This window comes from Siphateles boraxobius, unplaced genomic scaffold (genome assembly GCF_051911475.1).
Source record: "Siphateles boraxobius isolate OS27281-9 unplaced genomic scaffold, OSU_SipBor_1 65, whole genome shotgun sequence".
Taxonomy (NCBI): Eukaryota; Metazoa; Chordata; class Actinopteri; order Cypriniformes; family Leuciscidae; genus Siphateles; species Siphateles boraxobius.
Genome location: NW_027509192.1, coordinates 11,733,228 through 11,754,233, shown reverse-complemented (window position 1 = coordinate 11,754,233; position 21,006 = coordinate 11,733,228). Strand labels below are relative to the sequence as shown.

At 36.4% G+C, this 21,006-nt stretch overlaps 1 protein-coding gene across 11 annotated transcripts in view; it reads left to right on the top strand.

Moving 5' to 3' along the window:
- Nucleotides 1-21,006, top strand: part of cadps2 (Ca++-dependent secretion activator 2) — a 146,223-nt gene that overhangs the window by 34,241 nt on the left and 90,976 nt on the right. For all 11 annotated transcript variants that reach the window (XR_013196666.1, XR_013196665.1, XR_013196663.1 and 8 more), the window contains exon 2: nucleotides 5,424-5,537. Coding sequence is in view for 7 of the 11 variants with exons in the window: in XM_077210997.1 (XP_077067112.1) it covers nucleotides 5,424-5,537 (114 nt within the window). In the remaining 4 variants the exon portion in view is untranslated. The remainder of the gene's footprint in view (nucleotides 1-5,423; nucleotides 5,538-21,006) is intronic.

The following is a 21,006-nucleotide window of genomic DNA, read 5'->3' as shown; positions in this document are numbered from 1 at the left end:
GTGTGTGGTGAACTGTTTCACCTTCATGGAAAACTCCTGTTCGTGTGGATTCCTATATGAATGACCCGATACATTTGGCAAAGCAGTGGTAAATGTGACCTAGGGCCCTATTTTAACGATCTAAGCGCATGGTCTAAAGCACAGGGCGCAGCTGCACTTAGGGGGTGTCTGAATCCATGAATCCACTTTTGCTAGTTTAATGACGGAAAAATTGGTCGCCGCACGCGGCGCACGGTCTAAAAGGGTTGTGCCTATTCTCTTAATGAGTATTGAGTGTGTTTTGGGCGTAACGTGAAATAAACCAACCAGAGTCTCATCTCTCATTCCCTTTAAAAGCAAGTTGCGCTTGCACCATGGCGGATTGGTATTTACATGGTGGAATTTAATGTGAATTCTTTTGACCATAATAATCATGTAGTTAAAAGATTTTGCCCACTGTATATCACTATGTACAGATAGCGTTTATGTAAGTGCAACTAAATCCCAGTTTCATTTTCGCAGTAGTGGGCAAAAAGTACCCAGTTGACTTACTACTTCTGGTGAGATTCGCCAGAAGTGCGCATACAATGGACACTTTACTATCCCATGAGGAGAGGATTTGTGAATGGTAGGTCACATGATAATGACAGCATAGCGAATGTAGTGCATCCAGATTACATTCATACTATATAGAACATACTTTTTTAGTGATCGTGAAGTAATTACTTTCAAAATAATACCTACTCTAGACAGTATGCAATTTCGGACGCAGCCATTGCGTTGTTGTCTTCTTTTTTTTCCTTTTTATTACAGGTGGCATCCAGTATTAATACTGCCACCTACTGTTTTGAAGTGTCAACCAGATACTTGGTTATTGGCAATGGATTATTTAAAGACTTAACGCATGTGCAGGCTTGATTACTGCAATGCTCTTCTAGCTGGTCTTCCTTCATGTGCAACTAAACCTTTACAAATGATCCAGAATGCTGCTGCTCGTCTTGTCTTCAACGAGCCCAAAAGAGCCCACGTCACTTCGCTGTTCATCTCCCTGCATTGGCTACCACTCGCTGCTCGAATCAAGTTCAAGGCGCTGACACTTGCTTGCAGATTGTCCACCGGCTCAGCTCCCTCCTACTTTCACTCGCTCCTACGGGTCTACATCCCTACCAGAAGCCTACGATCGGCCAAGGAGCGACGGCTCGTGGTGCCTTCACAGCGAGGCACAAAATCACTGTCCAGAACATTCTCATTCACGGTTCCATGCTGGTGGAATGATCTCCCCACCCTCGTCCGTAATGCAGAATCCCTGACAGCATTCAAAAGACAACTGAAAACTCATCTCTTCCGTGAGCACTTAACATAGGAAAAAAAAAATAATAATAATACAAAAAACTTTTTCTTGAAATATTCGCTTGTCTGGTTTATGCTACTCTGAGCAATGTTTGAACTTTGTATTCTGAGCACTTCTTGCGTTGTTTTTGCCTCTCCATGATGACTCGTAAAAAAAAGACGCTGATAAAAGCGTCTGCTAAATGACTAAATGTAAATGTAAAATGTGTAGTATTAAAATAATATAAATATTTAGTTTTTTAATATTATTATCATCAATGATACTCAAACAGTCTTATACTTTATCCTTTTTTCTTTGCCTCTCACTGGATGCCGGTGTGAGGGATATTAGAGTGAGGCTGTCGACACCCTTGAGCATTGCCTTACAAACAAGAGAGACTGAATGACTGTCTCACGAAGAGACAAGGCCGAATCAATCACAACAGAAAGTGAATAAGCCATTGAAAGCGAGATGACAGCGAATGCTACATGGAGGAGATGCAAGCACTATGCTGTTGCTGTGCTGATGTCAAACAAGTGCATTTATTAATTACCTTCTCTGGTTAAAGTGCTAATAGCACCACAACCAGAAACATATTCAGAACATGGTAAACAAACATCAGCTATGTGTTTGATTCATGCATGGGATCTGTTTGTATTTAGAAATGGATGTCTGCTAGAATGCTAATTCAAAGACTTCACGAGGCATAACTTTAAATGTCTTACAGATTCATGCCATCACAATCAAGGATATCCTTTAGGTTTCTGCAACTCGGTGTGAATATTAGAATTTACAGTGGCTTTAAAACCTTTGACAGTCGTAGCACATTTCATCTGTCACATTTGCCTGAGGGCTCACCATCTATCCAACTGGAAGGGAAATAAACAGAGCAGTTTGCTACAAAACTCCACTGATTTTCAGGATCACGGTCAGTGTCAACAATCTGTTTGTGTTCGATTACGTTGTATCTTGAATTTGTTAAAAATGGTGATATAATAGAGCTTTACATCTGAAATGACTATTTATGTCCTAAGAATTACCTGTGTCCTTCAAGAGTGATTTGTGGCATAGCTTTGTGCTTAATTCTTAGCGTTGATGCATAATTTAAATGCCTTATTTGCAAATAAATCTGGCTTCTTCATTGTTTACACTTCGTACAATGTATCAGCTGAGGGTGTGACTATACACTTAGCTCACAAGAAGATACACAATGTTGGGTTCACAGATGATACATTATTTTAAGATTTTTAAAACAATATTTTAAAATTTTAATTATTTTTTATCTTATAATAAATCTTCAATGATGAAATATATGACTAGAAAATTAGTCTTTTATTCGATTAAAAGTCACAAAAGGAAAAACAATGCAGGTGCATTTTGAAATGTTTTAACTAGAGCTGCACAATTCTGGATGATTTGAGAATCAATTTATGTAATTTACAAGAGGTTCTGACCAAATGTTAATTGCTGCAGTCTTTTTAAAATGTTTAATTCATCTGAATTATTTAAAAAACTCTGAATGATTCAATGACTCATTAATTTTTAGTTGTTTTATTACTGGATGAATCAGCAGTTTTGAACGAATATATTGAATGATTCAATGACATACATTTTTTAACAGTCACCACTTTGACTGTTGGGGGTGTAAAGATGTAATTAATACAATCGCTATTTGAAGCGCGTGTTATATTCAAAAGGAGACTATTTTGATCGCTTCCGTAGACATCAGTGTTTTTTATCCTAACTATAAACTTATTTGTGGATGAAAAGATTTGTAAAGCTGTTCCATACCTACACATGATTTAACTTTCTGTGGGTCAGCATCAGTGGCAGTGCAGATCTGAATGTTCCGGTGTGATTTTGTCAAAGGTTTAATATATAAATAGGCAAATCATTGTCATTTAGGAATGAGATTGTTTTGGTGTGTGGGAGATCACTATCTTTTAACCATTCATCGTGCAGCTCTATTTTTAACTAAGCATCTTGTAATGAATGTCACATCAGTTTTTACTTTCTGAATATTAATTATCATCTGCAGTAAAAGACTGAACAATATAAATGCAATTTGCCACAAACTAAACTCCTTCATGCTGATATTCACCTCGACAAGAAATATTGTCACGTTTTATTCAAGATTTAATCACGAGATTTCGTGGCATGCCTAATTATCAGCATTTTCTACCTAAGATATGTAGGTTAAAATCCGGTCATTAACCAGAAAGTACATACAGTACTCTGCTGTTTCAAAAGTTTGGGGTCAGTAAGATGTTTTAATGGTTTTGAAAAATGTCTTTTGCTTACCAAAACTGCATTTATTTGATCAAACTTCTAAAATGCCGATTTGCATTTCTTTTTATTATCAATGTTGAAAACAGTTTTGATACTTGATAATTTGATTCTTTGATAATTTGAACAGCATTTATTTGAAATGGAAATCTTTTATAACATTATGAATGAAATTTAATCCTTGCCCAATAAAAGTATTAATTTATTTAAAAAAACTAATACTTCATTTTGGGGTGGGATGGCGGTGAACTGCCGTCTCATGTATTTGTGTTTTGTTACTTGACGGTGTAAGACTGGAAAACTAGTCGAGGAACGATCACTCCTCGAGTGGACAAAGGACCCTGCTGAAAATTACCTTTTGAACTCACTCTCGTGCATCATTCTCATCTTTTACCTTTTACCCCCCCCCCCACACACACACACACACACACACACTTCTTTTCACTCATGTTGAAATCATCTGAAATTCATCCAAAATATATATGGTTTTAATGTGAACTATTATCATGCAGTTTTATACATGTTTAGTATTATTTGAAATGTCTCAGTGCGACTACTACAAATGTCTCATTCCCAAAGAAGTAAACCAAAAGGTGATAAAGTTCTTAATAGTTTAGAAATATCTTGCACACAGAAGGGTGTGTCTTATAGACAATTGGTCAGAAGGTGTTAACTCAATGCAAATTTCCACTGATAGCAAATGGTTCAATGTAAATCAACTTCTGTCCCAGTAAGTCTGTGACAGTGTTTAAGGTGAATTCCCACTGTGAACTCATGTTTGCATTTGAAATGAGTTATGTATTTATTAAATGTCGGGTTAACATTTCTCCTCTTTATTCAAGAGCATTTGAAGTTTTGTATTGATTATCTTTGAACTGATTATGAAATTGGCATGATACATTTATGATTTTGATTATTCTGATTGACTTTGACATTATTTTCGATCAGGAGTTTAAAAAGAATAGTAAAACATTTGCTCACACTTAATGATGCACAGATATCATTAAAACCTTTTTCATTTATGGAGTCAGATGAAATAACGAGTTAATACATATGAGAAAATGTATTGAATTTAATCAAAAATTCTTCGCCACGAGAAAAGACAGTAACACGTAGAGACCTTTCTGTGCTGGTCGGATACCGGACATTTTCAACCATAGTCAAGGTCTGTGCCAAAGCCTGAAATGACCATCCTGGATGTCAATTTATGAGTCATAACTATGCTTATGACAGTTAATAGTCCTGATTTCTGAAGCTACTTAGTCTTATGCGCCCTGTGGGTACATTTGATTGGATATAATCCCCCCAAACAACATCAAAGTGTATGACTAATGTTTTTTTTGTTTTTCAACCAAAAAGCATTTTTTTTTTAAATCTCTATTTTTGGATAAAGCTGTTTTTCCTCTAAAACATTACCGATGCATTTGTTCCACAGTTCCTACAGATTTTGCATCAGCTTTGGAAACGCATTAAAGGATGGGAAAATAATTGTGTTTTCCCCTCATTATTCATAACCAAAACATCAATAAAGGCGAAAAACATTTATGAATACAAAGAAAGTAAAATGAGGATGTTTGTATTTATGGAAAGCCATTTCCAAGTGCTTTACTAGTGAATTGCAATTACAAATAACAATTTAGCTGAAAATGACATTTTTATATTGACACGCGCTCAACGGCACCGCATCACATTCTTAGTGTTACCAGAAGAGGTGCTATAGAAAGCATTATTAAAAACTCTTATTCACTGAAGAAATGAGAAGTAATGCCACTGATTTTCCACTGATCAAATCTTCAGTAAACTTGTTTTTTCTCTTTTCTTTTCTCAGCTAAACAAGCAGCAGTTACAGGTGGTAAAGGAGCGTTTCCAGGCCTTCCTGAAAGGAGAGACACAGATTGTCGCCGATGAGGCTTTCTGCAATGCCGTGCGCAGTTACTACGAGGCAAGAATCAAATTCATTTCCGTATCAAATATACTACTTTCAACGTGTGTGGCCATTAGGATGTGACTTAAGTGTCTATAGTTGAAGGGACCTTTTTCATGTCGTCATTTTGAGTTTGTAGAATTATTGTCTTATTATAGTGTTGTGTGTCTGCATTGGTGGGCACTTGCTTTATTTACACAGGCTTCAAACTAAAGCTGAGTCTGAAACTGCATATTGTCTGAGAGTAGGTACTCTGTTGATGAACAAATTTTAGACCGTTAAAAAAATTGTTCTATAGAGTAATAATGTGTGTCGTATGAAAGAAATCCGAACGAAAACGTACTACATCCACCATGTTGTTGTAGTCATGTGACTTAAAGCATCAGTTGGGTCACTACACTGCCATTCTTTTTGTAATATTATGTCTACTAGGATTCCTTCTCTTTGGTGGTTGGTTGAAAGATAAATGATGTCTCAAGGACGTTTCAAAGGAGCAATTTTTTTTTTAGAGCTGTTGGACTGACCTACAAAAATCCCAGATCTTATAAGTGTTTCTTTTTTTGCACCTGCAGAAGAAGCCTGGGACTTTGTGCTTTGGTCAGCCGATAAATTATTGAAAATTGATTGGCTGAATTGTTTGTGTGGACTGCTGCACGAGTGGGCTTTTTTAAATTGCTTTACCTACCTTGGTGCCATTTTCTTTTTCTTTCACACACTCACTTTTTTTTATCTCTATTCATGTCTTTCATGTTCGTTTAATGGTACGAAGAGGCATGTAAGGTTTCCAGCGAACAACAAACAGGCAAAAATAAGACCACATAAATGTAGTCTCAGACAAGCCATTCGAATCAGTGTTTTTACCTTTTTACGTCTTTCATTGTCAATCACCCTCTTTCTTGCTTTCATCACTTTCTCTCTTAATTTCATTTTCTTTTAGAACAGGATATGCCTCTCACGTCCTAACAGGATCATCATGTCATATCAGTTGACTCTCCGCTCTATTAATTGCACTGGATGGGAAGCATCTCTTTGAAGTTTGGTCTGATAGTCGCTCAAACACACATGGAGGACTCTGGGTTGGCTGATCAAAGTTCCAAATTGTCATTCACTGGCCATCATGCAGAAATCAAAGCATCTTTTTGGCTTCTTCGGGTTTTTTGTGGCTTACGCCACAGTGTTTCACCAGAGACTTGTGGACACTGGGAGTCTTGATTTGTGTTGTTATTCATTATTTAGAAAGAAATGTCTGATGGGGGTTGCACTGAGTAGTCAATTATTGGTTAGTTTATCACTAGTTTTGTAGTCACTCATCACTTGTAGTTCAGACAGTAAAAAAGGGTATTCATGCAGCCTGTATGGAGTGCAACAGTGACTGCCCACTTCTTCAGCGGAATTGGATCTGGAAGATTTTAAAAAGTCTTCATTGAAGAGTTATAAGCCATGAACCAAACCAAGCAGCTGCGAGGTGACTCATTATAAACTTTAATTTGAAGCAAAAAATTATTTTAAAAATCAAAATAAAAGGGAAAGTTTCAAGACTGTGTTCTTGCCAGCTTTTGTGACGGAAAGTACTGCAATCCCATAAAGGATTGCTTAAAATAAAAAAAGGATGGATAAATATAAAAAATAAAAAAAGTTTCATTGTTGTATTAAGAAACAATGTAAAGAAACTAACACGAGAATGCCAGAGACAGACCATGACATAAACAGAAGGTTTTATGGACTCCGGTACGTCATTGGTCAAGGCCACGTGTCACTGAATTAATACGAGATTATTGTATCATACGCGAGCGCATGACCATTTTTCTCCATGTGTAACCGTATCCTATGGTCTGGAATTATGAAATAGAACATCTATGGTGATGACAAACACTTATTCAATTAGCTGATTTTACTTTAAATAGGTTGGTTACATTTGTGGATATAACACAGATGGAACTTTGTATTGACCAATCAGCATGTAGGATCAGAAGTATCCTTTTTTTATGATTTTTAATTATTGCAGATAAAATTCCTGTTACCTTAATCGAACATTTGATCATGCAATAATTACATATATGTTCAAATATATTCCCATTTTAATAATTATCTAATGATGTTTAAAATTAAGTAATTTAAGATTCTGACGAAACTGTATGTTATTGCGTCTTATTTTATTATTTCTTCCTACCTCTCACCATTTCCGTTTAATGTTTTAATAGTCATTACTTCAGTGTGTGTGGACAAGCCTCAAATTAAAGCATTTAGTTATTCTTTAACTCAACTCTTTGAAACCCCTTTGTAGACTTTACTGAAGCAACAGAATGCTGCACTCAGAATCACAGTCAATTAGTATAAGCCAAACCAAGCAGGACTGAGATCAACTGTGAAGATCTCATAAATCACAAACACACATTTTTTATGACGACAACCCAGGTTACCAAGTAACCTGTTGTATCTTAGAGCTTTCTCGCAAATAATCCTATTTAAGTACAAGAGTGATTCCCCTGAATCATATTAATTATTATGTGGAAAACAGATCCCCACTTTGGTTTTTTGGTACAAAGTGAGACTTTGTGGATCATACAGGGTTACATACTTAGTGAGGCAATCAGTAAAGGAAAATCCTCATAAAATCCTCAAAAGAGGTGTACACTCTCTCTTTTTTTAAGAATGCCATTTCTGACACAAAAAAATAGCTCTCATGTTCACGGTGTAGACATAACTCTCATTAGCGTGTCAGTCAAGCAGGAGCTGCCTGCCAGTGCTTTCATTGATTATGACAGAGTGTGCTGTGAATTAAAGATGTAGGATTAGTCCCTGCAGATCTCTTCCTCTCCGCTGAGATATTTTTAGTGGGTTTGCAGGACGTGGGAGCCATCCCACTGATGCTGAAAGTGCCAAAACCAAAAGGAACTACAGGTGTGAGATAGTTCAGTGCCTTTGGATTGGCCTTTGGATTGCCCAGAGCTCAGTGGTTGTAAAAGAGGTTAACAGCTTTTCAAGTCACCATGAAATTGACATCTTATTTTTTTTATGGAATGTCTCATGACATGAGATCGACCAATAGCAAACCACAACCATCCAATTGTCCAATCAATTCCCCATGGTCAAAACCAAGTCCCGCCCTTCTCGTTCAGAAGCCGTTTTATTCAGATATACTGGAACAATTGTCACAATAGGAAAGAAAAACAATAGAAATATAAACAGTAAAAATGTATTAATTTATTTACCACAGTGTTTACTAATGGAATTCAGGCCTTAGTCTGAGAATAGCTACAAGGGGGAATTCGGCTGTTTTCATATTTTATTTATACATCCTTTTTTTAATCCTCCAGCCACCTAACATATTTCCTCTAGCCTGTTTATTATTTCCCACAATCTTCAATCTCACATTTTTGGATCCTGTATGTTGTTTGTTTTTGATGAAGGACTGATAAGGAGGTGTTTAGTACTTGCTTTTTGCAAGTTAAGCTGCTCTATACGGGCACTAAGCTAAAAAAGGCAGAGATTTAGAATGCACTTCCTTTTATTACATTGAGGACCTGTCAAATCATCTTCAATTATAACAATATAGCTATTGTGTGTGAACAGAAGGGCTGCCGTTTTTATCCTCTGTCCTCAGCCTTTGCCATTTATTGATAATGGCAGCTTTTCATTTTGTGCAGCATCAATATTTTGCCATAGACTAATTTTGATCAATAATAACATCAACCTTCCCATTACGGCCTAATATAATGTCAAATTCATGATTAGGGCCCCATATGGGTGGTATTAGCCTGAAGGTTAAAGTTCAGGTATGCTTAGGAAAGGTTATATAGATTTCACGTAACGGTGACCATGGAGTTGGAAAGCTAAACGATTTTATCCCCTCGGTGAGACGTTTTACCCCGTAGGCAGGCATACCTATTACTATTGATTTAACTTGTATTAGAAATTCAAATAAACCCTTAAACCTTAGCCAGCCTTGCATTTAGTGCATCTAATCCCTGCTTCATTGGTACTTAGTACATGAGTGATACATCAGATCATATGGCTTGTTGAAGAAAGGTGTGCTATTACTTTCCACATTTAAGGAAAAGTGTGCTATTACTTTTCTCTAGAATATATATACAACTCTAGTTTTACTGTCTGACTGATAAATGCCAAGAAACAAAGTTATATTGACTTGGATGCTTATTTGAAATGATTAAATGGCTGGGGGAAATTTGTTAGAAAAGAGGTGGTTCAGTTTTTGTATCATTCATGTCACTGATTTCAATATTGTTTTCTTCTCAGAAATTATTTGGGCAATAAGAGCCCTTGTGGCTTAATAGAATCAGTTTCACATAACGAAAAATAGCATTGAAGTAATCTTCAATTCGAAAACACAGTTTCAGTCCAAATGGATTTAGAGATTCAAACAGTGCTCTCAGCTCTGATAAGAGGCTCTAAACCCTGATTAATCTGGCTATATCTTGTCTGGACTACACGCACTAGCTGACTAAAAGTCTAAAGGTGCGGTCACAATTTTGTGGGGAAAATGGTCCATTGTTAATTTACAGTAACGTAATGATGAATGAAGTACAGCTCACACAGAAGTCGCTTTCAAACCAAGCTCTGATCTGTTGGTCAGCATGGCGAATTCGTGTGACCAACATAAACATGAGTGAAATCTGAAACTCCCAAACGTGTGGTTTCCTATTGAAGGCTATAGTTTACACTGCATGTCTTCATGCACAGATCAGATTTTTGACCATATACGTTTTTTTTTTTTTGTCCAGCCTGTTTACACTCACTTTAGACACCACTGGTATCCGATATGTGTTTACATTAATCCCTTCCCAAAATGATTCCGTTGGTGAACGCTTTACTATGCAACATGGTTGACCCTCGGTTTTGAATGGCCGTACTAAAACTTTTTTATAATTCATGTCGGTTGGCCATGATTATTTACAAGTAAGGATGTTTGCAGCACAAAATCTGACTGAACGGATATAGACTGGAAAATAGTGGCAATTTTTGTTTAGCCTGTTATAAATCGCTGTAAGATTTCTTATATTTCAAGGAAATAACGAGAGAGAGAGAATTGCCTGCGTGCGTCTGTATGTAATGATGCTTGTTAGTTTGTTTGCAAAAACAGCGAAGTTATCACCTCATTTGCTGAGAAATAGCCTATGATTTAGCCTTCAGTAGCGAAGCTGTTGATTCATGTGGCAGAGGTTGAAAACTAGTTTATATGCTCCTGAATGTTTGTGTGTGTGTGCGCAATTTCTTAACTATAAAGTTTCCACCTTAGTAAAAGAAAAAGCTGTGAGTTTTAGTGCAAGTGCATACATGGTCATTAATACGACATTAAAAAGCTATCTAACGTGTTGCCATCGCCTTGTGGTGGCTTGGAATTCCATGGGGAATCGGATATGTGCGTTTAATGTTCAGATGTCCAGATATTGAATATGTATCCGATTTAAAACCACATTTGGAAGGGGTTCAGAACGAATGCGAAAAAATCTGATCTCATGCGGATTTTTGTGTTTTAACACTAGAAGTGCCAGAATTCCATAACTACTAGAACTGCCACAAGCGGTCCTTTTGACCGCTAGATTCCAAACTCTATATCTTAATGATAAATACCCAATTGAGAGATTAATGCATTCATTGTATTAGGATATCTTTTAAAAACAAAACAACACCAAACTGTACAATTAAACAAGTCTAATTATACATTTATAAATAATAATATCATTAGTAACCTACCGTAATTATCGCATATTCAGAACAGATAGGCTTTATTTCCATATCCATTCAACATAACTCAGAACAAGATAATAGCAACTCAAAGTATCTTATTTAATTAGAAAACATTTTATTTTAATATAATAACAGAGAAAATAGGCTAATAGAAAAAGCTGGAAACGAGCTGATCTAAAACAAAACAAAAAAGAATCAAGAAGGAAGCGTAGGCTACAGAAACATAAAAACACTAGCCTATATTACAAATTGTATGTTAATTATTTATCAATATAGTGATTGGCTATTTGAGCTTCACAGTCAAGGCAAGTGACCTCTCTTCTCCTCGCACAATTTCCACACACGGGTTGGCGGCATTTGCAGAAGGAGTCGTGGGTTTTGTTTTGACTGCAGCTTCTCCGACCCTGGCACTGATATACTTTTTGTTTGTGGAAATGTAACCAAAAAAAAAACGCGAAATTCAGTGCGGTCAATATGACCGTCTATGGCCGAAATAGGTCGGCTAAATATGTTGTTCATTTGTTTTTTTGCCTTATGTGTAATTTATATGAAAAACGTTTTAAATGAAAATCCAGACACTTTTAGGAAAAGTCAGGTACCAGCAGGATTTTTTTTTTTTTTTCAGCAAAGTTATTGCAGATATAAAATTCAAAACGGTCAAAATGACCGTCATGGCCATTCTAGTGTTAAGCATGTGCAACAAATTCTGATCTGTATCAGGTGTCATTTAAAAAAAATCTGATTTTATGTGCCAGAAATGACTGGATTTTTGCCTACAAAATTTCTGAGCAACAGTAAATGTGACCTCACCTTAATAGTCAGACCTATTTTGGCCTATTTTGTTTAATGCCTTATTAAATTGGACCATGTAGATGAGACGGGAAACGACAGGAAGGAGAGAGAAGTGAACAGGACCGACATAGGACCTCGAGCAGGGACTTGAACACGGGTCGCCTGAGCAACACTGACTAAAATAAAGTCTGGTCCACATTTCAGCTTATTCTGGCCAAGAACCGCTTACTTAAACATAAGCCGCCTGACTGACATGTATAGTCAGTCATGGTTTGCTTTGATCTTACATGCTATTTAGCGGTGGTTCACTGTAGATGTCTCAGAACTTTAAACAATATATCAACCTATTACCTTGTAATCAGCCAATCAGGTAGTAAAAGTGCTTTCCAGTTTTCTATGCAGCAGGTCAGTGGATGGACTGTGAACTAGCTGACTCGTGACTACATAGTGGACATCTACACGCTGGAGGTAATGAAGAATACACACACCAAAAGCATTTCACCGCATCCTCTGCAACGTTGTGCGATGAGAAACTATTGTGGAATTAGAAAGAATATCCAAAAGGTCAGGAGAACTTTGAGAGAAACTGGCCGCCAGATATGGATAAAGGGGTGAGAATCAAATCGATCCTGGGGTGCATTACTCACCGAATGACCTTTTACTTCCATTTTACTGAGAGTTTTGCATAAGTTAAGACTCCCATATTCTTCAGGCACCCCAGCAGCGTTTAATTGGCATCCCTAAATAGTTTGGTTAATTGCGTTTTCTTTAATTTCACTCCTGAAGCTGTGATTTAAATTTAAATTGAACATGGCAATCACATCAATTTAAAAACACCATGCCATTAAAAGAAATGATATCAAATAAATTTGAACATTTCTTCAAAGAATAAAGGTCTATTTAGGGTCCATCCAGGCTAACATGTTCACTTCAGAGCCCATCACCAACAGCTATAAAATGCCTCCACAAGATCAACCTTCAACCTCCCTCTATTGTCATGGAAAAAAATAGCCAATCATGCCGAGCGAAAGCTGTATTCGGGTCCCCGCAGGTTAGAGCACTTATTTTCTCAATGCTGTTTATGAAAATGATTTCAGCTGTGCTCGACGAGGGCAGACAGGGCAGGAAATTAGTGTTGAGAGGCTGTAGGATTTGCTGTATTGTAGCGATTAGGTAATGAAGTCAGCCCTCTCTCCCTATAGACTGGCTGTCTGCGGCGTCTGCAGGCCATAACCAGTAGTTATAAGTTATGATAAAATAAGCCTCACTTTATGGATGGCTGATTGTGTAATGTGGCACAGTGGTCTGTAACTTTTCATGATTGTGTCGTGATTGCGGGGTTTTATGGGTTTGGAATGACATGAGGGTGAGTAATTAATGACAGAAACTTCATTTTTGGTAGAACTAACCCTTTAATGTGGATAGTATTGTAAAATATTAGTCTGGTTTTTAAATTTAATTGTAGGTTACACTTTACAGTAAGGTTCAATTTGTTAGCATTAATTATTGTATTAAGTAACATACCAAAACTACCAAAGAACATTTTGTGCATTTATTTTTATTGATGTGTATTAATGTTGATTTAAAAATGAAATATTATTCATTGTTAGTTCTTGCTAGCTACTACATGAACTAATGTTAACTTATTAAACCTTTATTGTAGTGTTAAGTGTGAAGTACAATAATCATAAACTTTTTGAGAATTTAACATCATGGGATTTCAAGAGAAAATATTGGGTGAATATTTGTGTGGATTCCCACAGACTGGATTTTGCCTGTGAAAATTCCCTGAAGAGTCCTAAATGTGACCACTCCTTAACGGATGAAACATAGATTGTGAAAACTATTTTATGTTGACTGGGAAATTGTAGGATTTCTTGCAAGGCAGCGAATAGAATTTCCAAAAAAGTTCCTTCAGCTAATGAAATCATTTTGTGGTGCAGGATCGAAAAGATTTTGTGCAACCTCACCAAAAAAAGCATATCTCTGGTTGATTTATCATGGTGTTTGAGTTTTGCACATTACATTTTGACCAGTCCCTCTGCTTCTGACTTTTTCATCATTGTCTTACAGAGTATCTTGAGGAATCAACAAGGCTTTGCCCTTAAACATGTTCCTAACACAAACACGCGAGACAATAGACAGAGTCCCAATGTGTTTGTTTTGTTACGAGTTGTTTGCCCTTTAGCCAGGGCAGAATCATTTCTGTACACATTCAGCCCGAGGTTGTCATGATCTGCTTTTTTTTTTCTTTTTTTGCCCCCTCCACATTTTCTCTCTACCTGCCATTTGTTTTTTACTATTTTCCCATGTGTTTACCACCCAGAGGTTCTCAATTGGATTACTGTGTGACAGCATTGCAAACAGAATAGCTGCAGGCGCCGACTTTGAAGGCTGTCAGAGCCAAAAGTAAAGGTTTTTTTTGCCCTCTTTCTTTCTCTAAATCCTATTCTACATTTCTTTCTGATGTGCATTCGTAGAGTTACATTGCTTTTTTACTTTGCTTTCCTTTAAACCTTATGAAAACCTTCCTATACCTCCTACTTTTTATTTAAATTTTTGGCTAGTCTCATGCATTACTTCATCAGTTTCTTTGTATTCATTGTCACAGAACTCTCCAAACAAACTCAATGTACAGTAGGTCTGATTAGTATTACGGGTTTTACTAGCGAAGAGCCAATTACAGAGTTGATTGACTGGTCGTGTGTCCAGGCATGGTCCTGTACTGCTCATTACTTCCAGTCGCTTTCATTTGGTCTCTTGTTTTTCTGCTTTTACTCCTAGAAAGTTTCCAGAGTGGTTTTGTGTCTTGCCAAGCAGTTTGTCAGTAGGTCCCTTTTCGTTGCCAGTGGAAACTTGCACCATACTTCTTCGAAACGGCATCAGCAGTTTTGAATTGTTTACAAAACATCACGTCTTCAGGTTTGAGGTGATTCCCCATCATATTTTTGTTCTTGGGGTATGATTGAGGCTGGAAAAGCAGCACAGATTTCTATTCAGATGTGAGTAATCTGACTGCCAGGAGCGAGTCCGAAGGCAGAGCTTGAGTTCACACGACACTCGATAAGACGAAATGCTTGAGCGAGTTTGTGAAAAGGGACAAACACAATAGAGATATAAATGGAGCAGGTTTTTTTTGCCAGTGGGAGATGTGACTCAACATTCATATTCATGTAAATACACATGTAAGGGAATTGCTCATTGTTCTAGAAATCAAACAAAAGGGTTTGAATCAGTGCGTGTCATGATGGGCGACTCAAGGCGTCTTCAGTTTCACAGTCATTTTCTCAGGCTCTTGAGCAATGAGCCGTCCTATAGTTGTTTATCGAGTCACTCCATCTAGATTTAGAAAAAAAGGGGGGTGAGAAAGCGAGAGAGAAGATTTAAATGTTTTTAATGTGCGAACATCAGGTATGTTTTATTCATTGGGAAGCATATAATACGGTCTGCCACACACAGTCTTTCCCAGACTTTATGAGAGATTTATGAACAATCTTTAACTTTTGACCATTGGAGGCTCTATATTTCAGTATTGAATTGCAGCCCTCAGGCTTAGTTTTGCTTTAAAAGGTATTGGTAAAAATTTGATAGATACCAAACGAAACGGTTATACATTTATATTTTGGCACAAGAGAGAGTTGCTTTAGTCATCAATATCATCTGCTTGAGATCAAGACTGTTACATAAGCTCATTTCTAAAATCTAGTGAGCGGCCTTGCTATCTAGAGCATACAGATGGAGGAACCTTGTAAGTGATTGTTTTGAATTGCTCCATTAAAGCTGCAGTAGGGAGTTTTGAGAAAATGTTGACTTAGCCTGAAAATTTGAACAAGCACAACTTACAGGTCCAACCCGCTTGCTCTCTGCTACGCTACATCCCTCCCTCCACAGCTCCTCCCCCACAGCGGAGCCTACCGTGAACGCGCAGGCTAGTAAGCAGGACCACCGATGACGGCGGATTATAAACAGTTATGGAACATTCACTAATAGGGACGAAACATCAACAATATGCTTTACATTGACTATGGCCTGCCCATACTTTGACTACAAACTTGGTCCTCAAATCATTATGTATTTTGCAATACATGTAACTTTATAACGTTGCACTCTTTCTATAAGTTATAAATTGCTAGTAAGATAACGTTAAAGGATTAGTTCACTTTAAAAAAAAACTTTTGCTGATAATTTACTCACCCCCATGTCATCCAAGATGTCCATGTCTTTCTTTCTTCAGTCGAAAAGAAATTAAGGTTTTTGATGAAAACATTCCAGGCTTTTTCTCCATATAATGGGCTTCAATAGGACACAAACGTTTCGAGGACCAAATGACAGTTTCAGCGCAGCTTCAAAGGGTTTTAAACGATACCAGACGATGAATAAGGGTCTTATCTAGTGAAACATGAAGTCATTTCAAAAATAAATAAAAAACTTTAAGTTTTATAAGCACAAATGCTCGCCTTGCTCGGTTCTGTGATACACGTTCGTGATCCTGTTCGAACTCGTTCATCCAAATGAACAAATCTTTTTTCGAGTCATTCGTTCATTGAATGAACGAAATGACTCCGAAAAAGACTCGTTCAAATTGAACAAATCTTTTTTCGAGTCATTTCGTTCGTTGAATGAACGAAATGACTCGAAAAAAGATTCGTCCATTTGGATGAACGAGTTCGAGCAGGAGAGTCACGAACGACGGTACGCGCTCGCGCTGTGCAACAGAGGGGTGATCAGCGCGTACACGAGCGTGATTGACACTACTAAGACATTCCTCCTGGCTCTGATTGGTTGTTTCTGACCGGGAGCTGTGTATTTCTGCAAATGGCAGTAGGACCACAGGGAGGAGCCAGAGGAGCTTGATTTTTTTTCACAGATTATCTGTCTCATATTCTACTTTCAGGACATAATGACAGTTTTAACAAATATTTGTTTACAAAAGCTACCTACTGGAGCTTTAAGGCCGCAACTTTGCGTTAAACATGAAGAGCATAGAAATGTTAGCATGTTGCTGTACGCTAACAGCGCAGTTTTGTTGAAAGCATAAAAACTCCATAACAGGCATACACTGGGTAAAATAGTTCTCAACTGGTTGTCATGATGTTCTAATCAAAATTTTAAATGAATAACGTAGAAGATATTAATTATTCAAGGACACTTGTGACAATGTTTTAGGACACTGGGTTAGCATATTGAATCTAAAACTACAAGCAACAACTGAATTTAACTTTGCACTGCATGATCTAATGTTACCAAAACTGAGCGTAGGTGTCAGTATAAATCCAAGATTTCTGGCAGTATTTTTCTAAGAATTACTGACTGCACATTCAAGAAAGCTTTTAGTTATTAAAAAACAAAAACAAAAACTAATATGTAAATTAAGAGCATTGAGTGTTTCATAAAACAGCAGTTTCCTATTAAAAACAAAAGATAAACAAAAGATGTCCTATGGCTGGTTTTTATTAGTATAGTTGTCTGATTTTACATTCTTAAATATTCCGAAATTGCACAAAAAAAGATTAAGTAGTTTTTGTTGCATCAAATAATAATTTACGAAGAAGAAAACATTGTTGGCATAGGCCCTGTATTGATAAGTAAAGCCATCAAACCACATACTAAAGCTGATCTGAATGTCAAACCACAAATATCTTAAACATGGTTCAAAACGCAATGCTTGCTGAGCACAGTGTTTTTTAAATAATTGAAGTATGGAAATAAATTGGATATACATTCTTAGTACTCTTATCATCCAGGTAGATGCGTTGGTGACCGTCAAATTAGAATGATTTCTGACGGATCATCTGACACTGAAGACTGGAGTAATGATGCTGAAAATTCAACTTTGCATCACAGGAACAAATTACATTTTAAATAGAGAACAGATTTTGAATTGTAATATTATTTTAAAATATTACTGTTTTTCCTGTATTTTTGATAAAATAAATGCAGCCTTGGTGACCATAAGATACTTTTTTCAAAAACATTACAACATTTTAATGACACCAAACGTTTGAACGGTACTGTATATTCAACCAATTTTATAATCAACTTCTCTGCTTCATCCACCATTTTAAATAACATTTACAGCTTGTTGCAGTGGATTCTGGGATTGCCTTCTTTACGAAGAGTTATGCTTTACAATTTGGCTAAAGCAAGGTACTTTAAAGGGATTGTTCAACCAAAATTAAAAAATTATTTTAAAAATCTGTTAAAAATCTGTCAATGGGATCCGGTGCTGTTTTGCATTCCATTGACTTTCATTGTATGGACAAGAACAGTTGAAACAGCCCTCAAAATATCATCTGTGTTCCACCTAAACAACGAAAGCCATTCAGGTTTGGAATGACATGAGGATGATTAAATGAGAACACTTTAAAGTTGTCAATAAGGTTACTGCCTTACTTTTAGGACAGTCCTCATGATGTGGTCTAGGTAGACAACTCGTTAGGTTTTGGAACAGAGCAATAGTATGAGGTTTGAAACGTAGCTACAATTAAATGTTTATATAATGCCCGTTAAATCACCTCTCAAAAATGAAAATATTTTGTCATCGCTAAACCTTTTCTGTTAATTAATCGCCCTCCAGCCTCCTCGCTCTCACACGCTAGTAATCTCTCCCCTCCGCACGTTTATGGCAGACACGCCGCCCCCCTATGAAGTCACATATGCCATATATAATCTCCAAGTCTTCCTTCATAACCTGCTCTCTGGGCAGCTCGGCCATGATTCCTGCTCTAATCTACGATCTTTCTTATGACTTTCTCCTTCATTCTTTTGCCAGGATTAATTCCTCATATTAGCTTTAATTACACAAATGGCTCTGTATCTTATTAATCTCTTCGTTGCAGAAGGAGCACAGCTTTGCACACCATTGGTTATAAATAATTGAATGAGATTTTAAACCACCAATTAAGTCAAGCAGCAGGGAGAGAGGAAATCCCTTGGTGGGCGATTCATTAGTAATAATGTTTGACATTTTCACCACCACAAAATGGAGGCATTGGACACCATTGTGTAATTGCAACTGTCTGCAGAGGCGTATATTATATATCGACAAAACATAGTTATGTGATACAGTTTGGACAGATGCGTATGAGGAATGTAAGACAATAAAACTTTCTGAAACAGCTTGCTGTCTAGGTTTCCTACATTTAAAGTAGCACCAAATACTTTTTCTTAGGTTACGGCTGTCAATCAGCATGAATTTATAATTTATTTCCTTGCAAAACAGTGAATACAGAATTTAATGGGTATCATTTTCAATGGTATAATGAAGCAAGGGGACTTGTACGGCAATGAGTTCCTAATTGCTTTAATGAAAGTTACATAATAAAAATATTTAATTTAAAAGTATTAAATAAATATTTAAATAAAATATAGAAAAATAATAAATATTACACTTAACGTAATAAAAATAATTGAAACATTGTCTTAATCAAATTCATTGTGTCTATTCAGGATTTTTCTTTAAATCGCTTTCCAAATAGGCAGATAAATATACAGTGGAAAATTTGATAGATTTTTAAGTTAAAAATCATTCACTGCTGGGTTGTCTCAACCCATGTGTGGGTCAAACATGGACAAACCCAACCATTGGGTCTAAAAATGCAATTAAAAATTGTAACCGGGTTTGTCCATATTTGACCCAAACTTGTGTTGAAACAACCCTGCATTTTACTCAAAGAAAAGAATATGGCACATTTTTTAAATGCAATTTAAAACTTACTATATACATAACCATTATGATTATGTATTACTTTAATTCAAATGAGCAAAAGCACAAATAAACACAACTGAACAAGTTTGTAATCATGTAAAATATCACTGCATAGTTCTTTTTATAAATGAAAAGTAGATTAATCCTTATTAAAGCTACAAAAGTTATTCAGTCAAGATCAGTGAGTAATTTTCTCCGTCTTTTGTAACATTTTGATTAACATTTGACACAGACTGCAATACATTGATGTTTTTAACATGACTGCGGAATGGAACAGGGCGCGATTGCTAATGAGATTGCTAATGTAAAGGAATAAGGACATTTCATTCTACCGAACTACCCGCAAGTGCTGAATTAATACTCACTTCTGGGATATTGTACGTACACAACTGCAGGAAATATATCACACTGCGCAAGTGATTTTTGAATATTTTATTACAAAAATCTCACATATTGTAGCTTTAAGATAAAACTGACTCTGTTTACGAGGATATTTTGTAAAAATTTTCTGCATATTTGTCTGTTCAAGTGCAAGAAGGCATGAAAGAGAATTCAATTCAGTATTGGCAGCATAGAAAGTAGCGCGCGGGTGCCGAATTTAGTTCCCTTTCACGTCTTCTATCGGAATCGAAATGTGCCATGTCTTGAATGTCTTATCAAATCCACGGATCTTGGGAATTTGCAACCGGTTCTTGATATCCAACCCTAGATGTAACTAAGCTTTAATTAAACAATTTTAAAATGCCATTTATTTGTCCATGTTGTACATTTTTATTTTTGAATTGAATAATAATTTTATTTTTGTTCGGCATTCTCCATAGGTGCCATATTTCTGCTGGACGAAACAGTTTCTCACATCTATTGTTACTCTATTGTGTATTATAGCATGCTTGGTTTGGCCAAGCATAATCCAGAACTATCCAGTTTAAAAAGCCATTTTTAAAGATTTTACACTTTTTAAATATAATCCATTTATAAAGGATCACGGTCACCTTTGAAAATATGTAAAATACTATATAGTTCCTCTTCTTTAGTGCTGACTCTTCACATATTCTCTGTGTTATGATATAGACATGGAGACTAGTACATAGTGTCTTGCATTTGGACAGTTAATCTGACACATTCGTTTTGACCACTTTTACAGTTTTAGGCAGCAGCACTGTAGGAAAAAGTGAGAAAAAAACTTAACGCACACAATAAATGCAGAGATAGCCTAATTGCAAAAATCGACTCATAACTAGACTGACACTGACTTTATAACTTAAGGCCTAGAAAGGA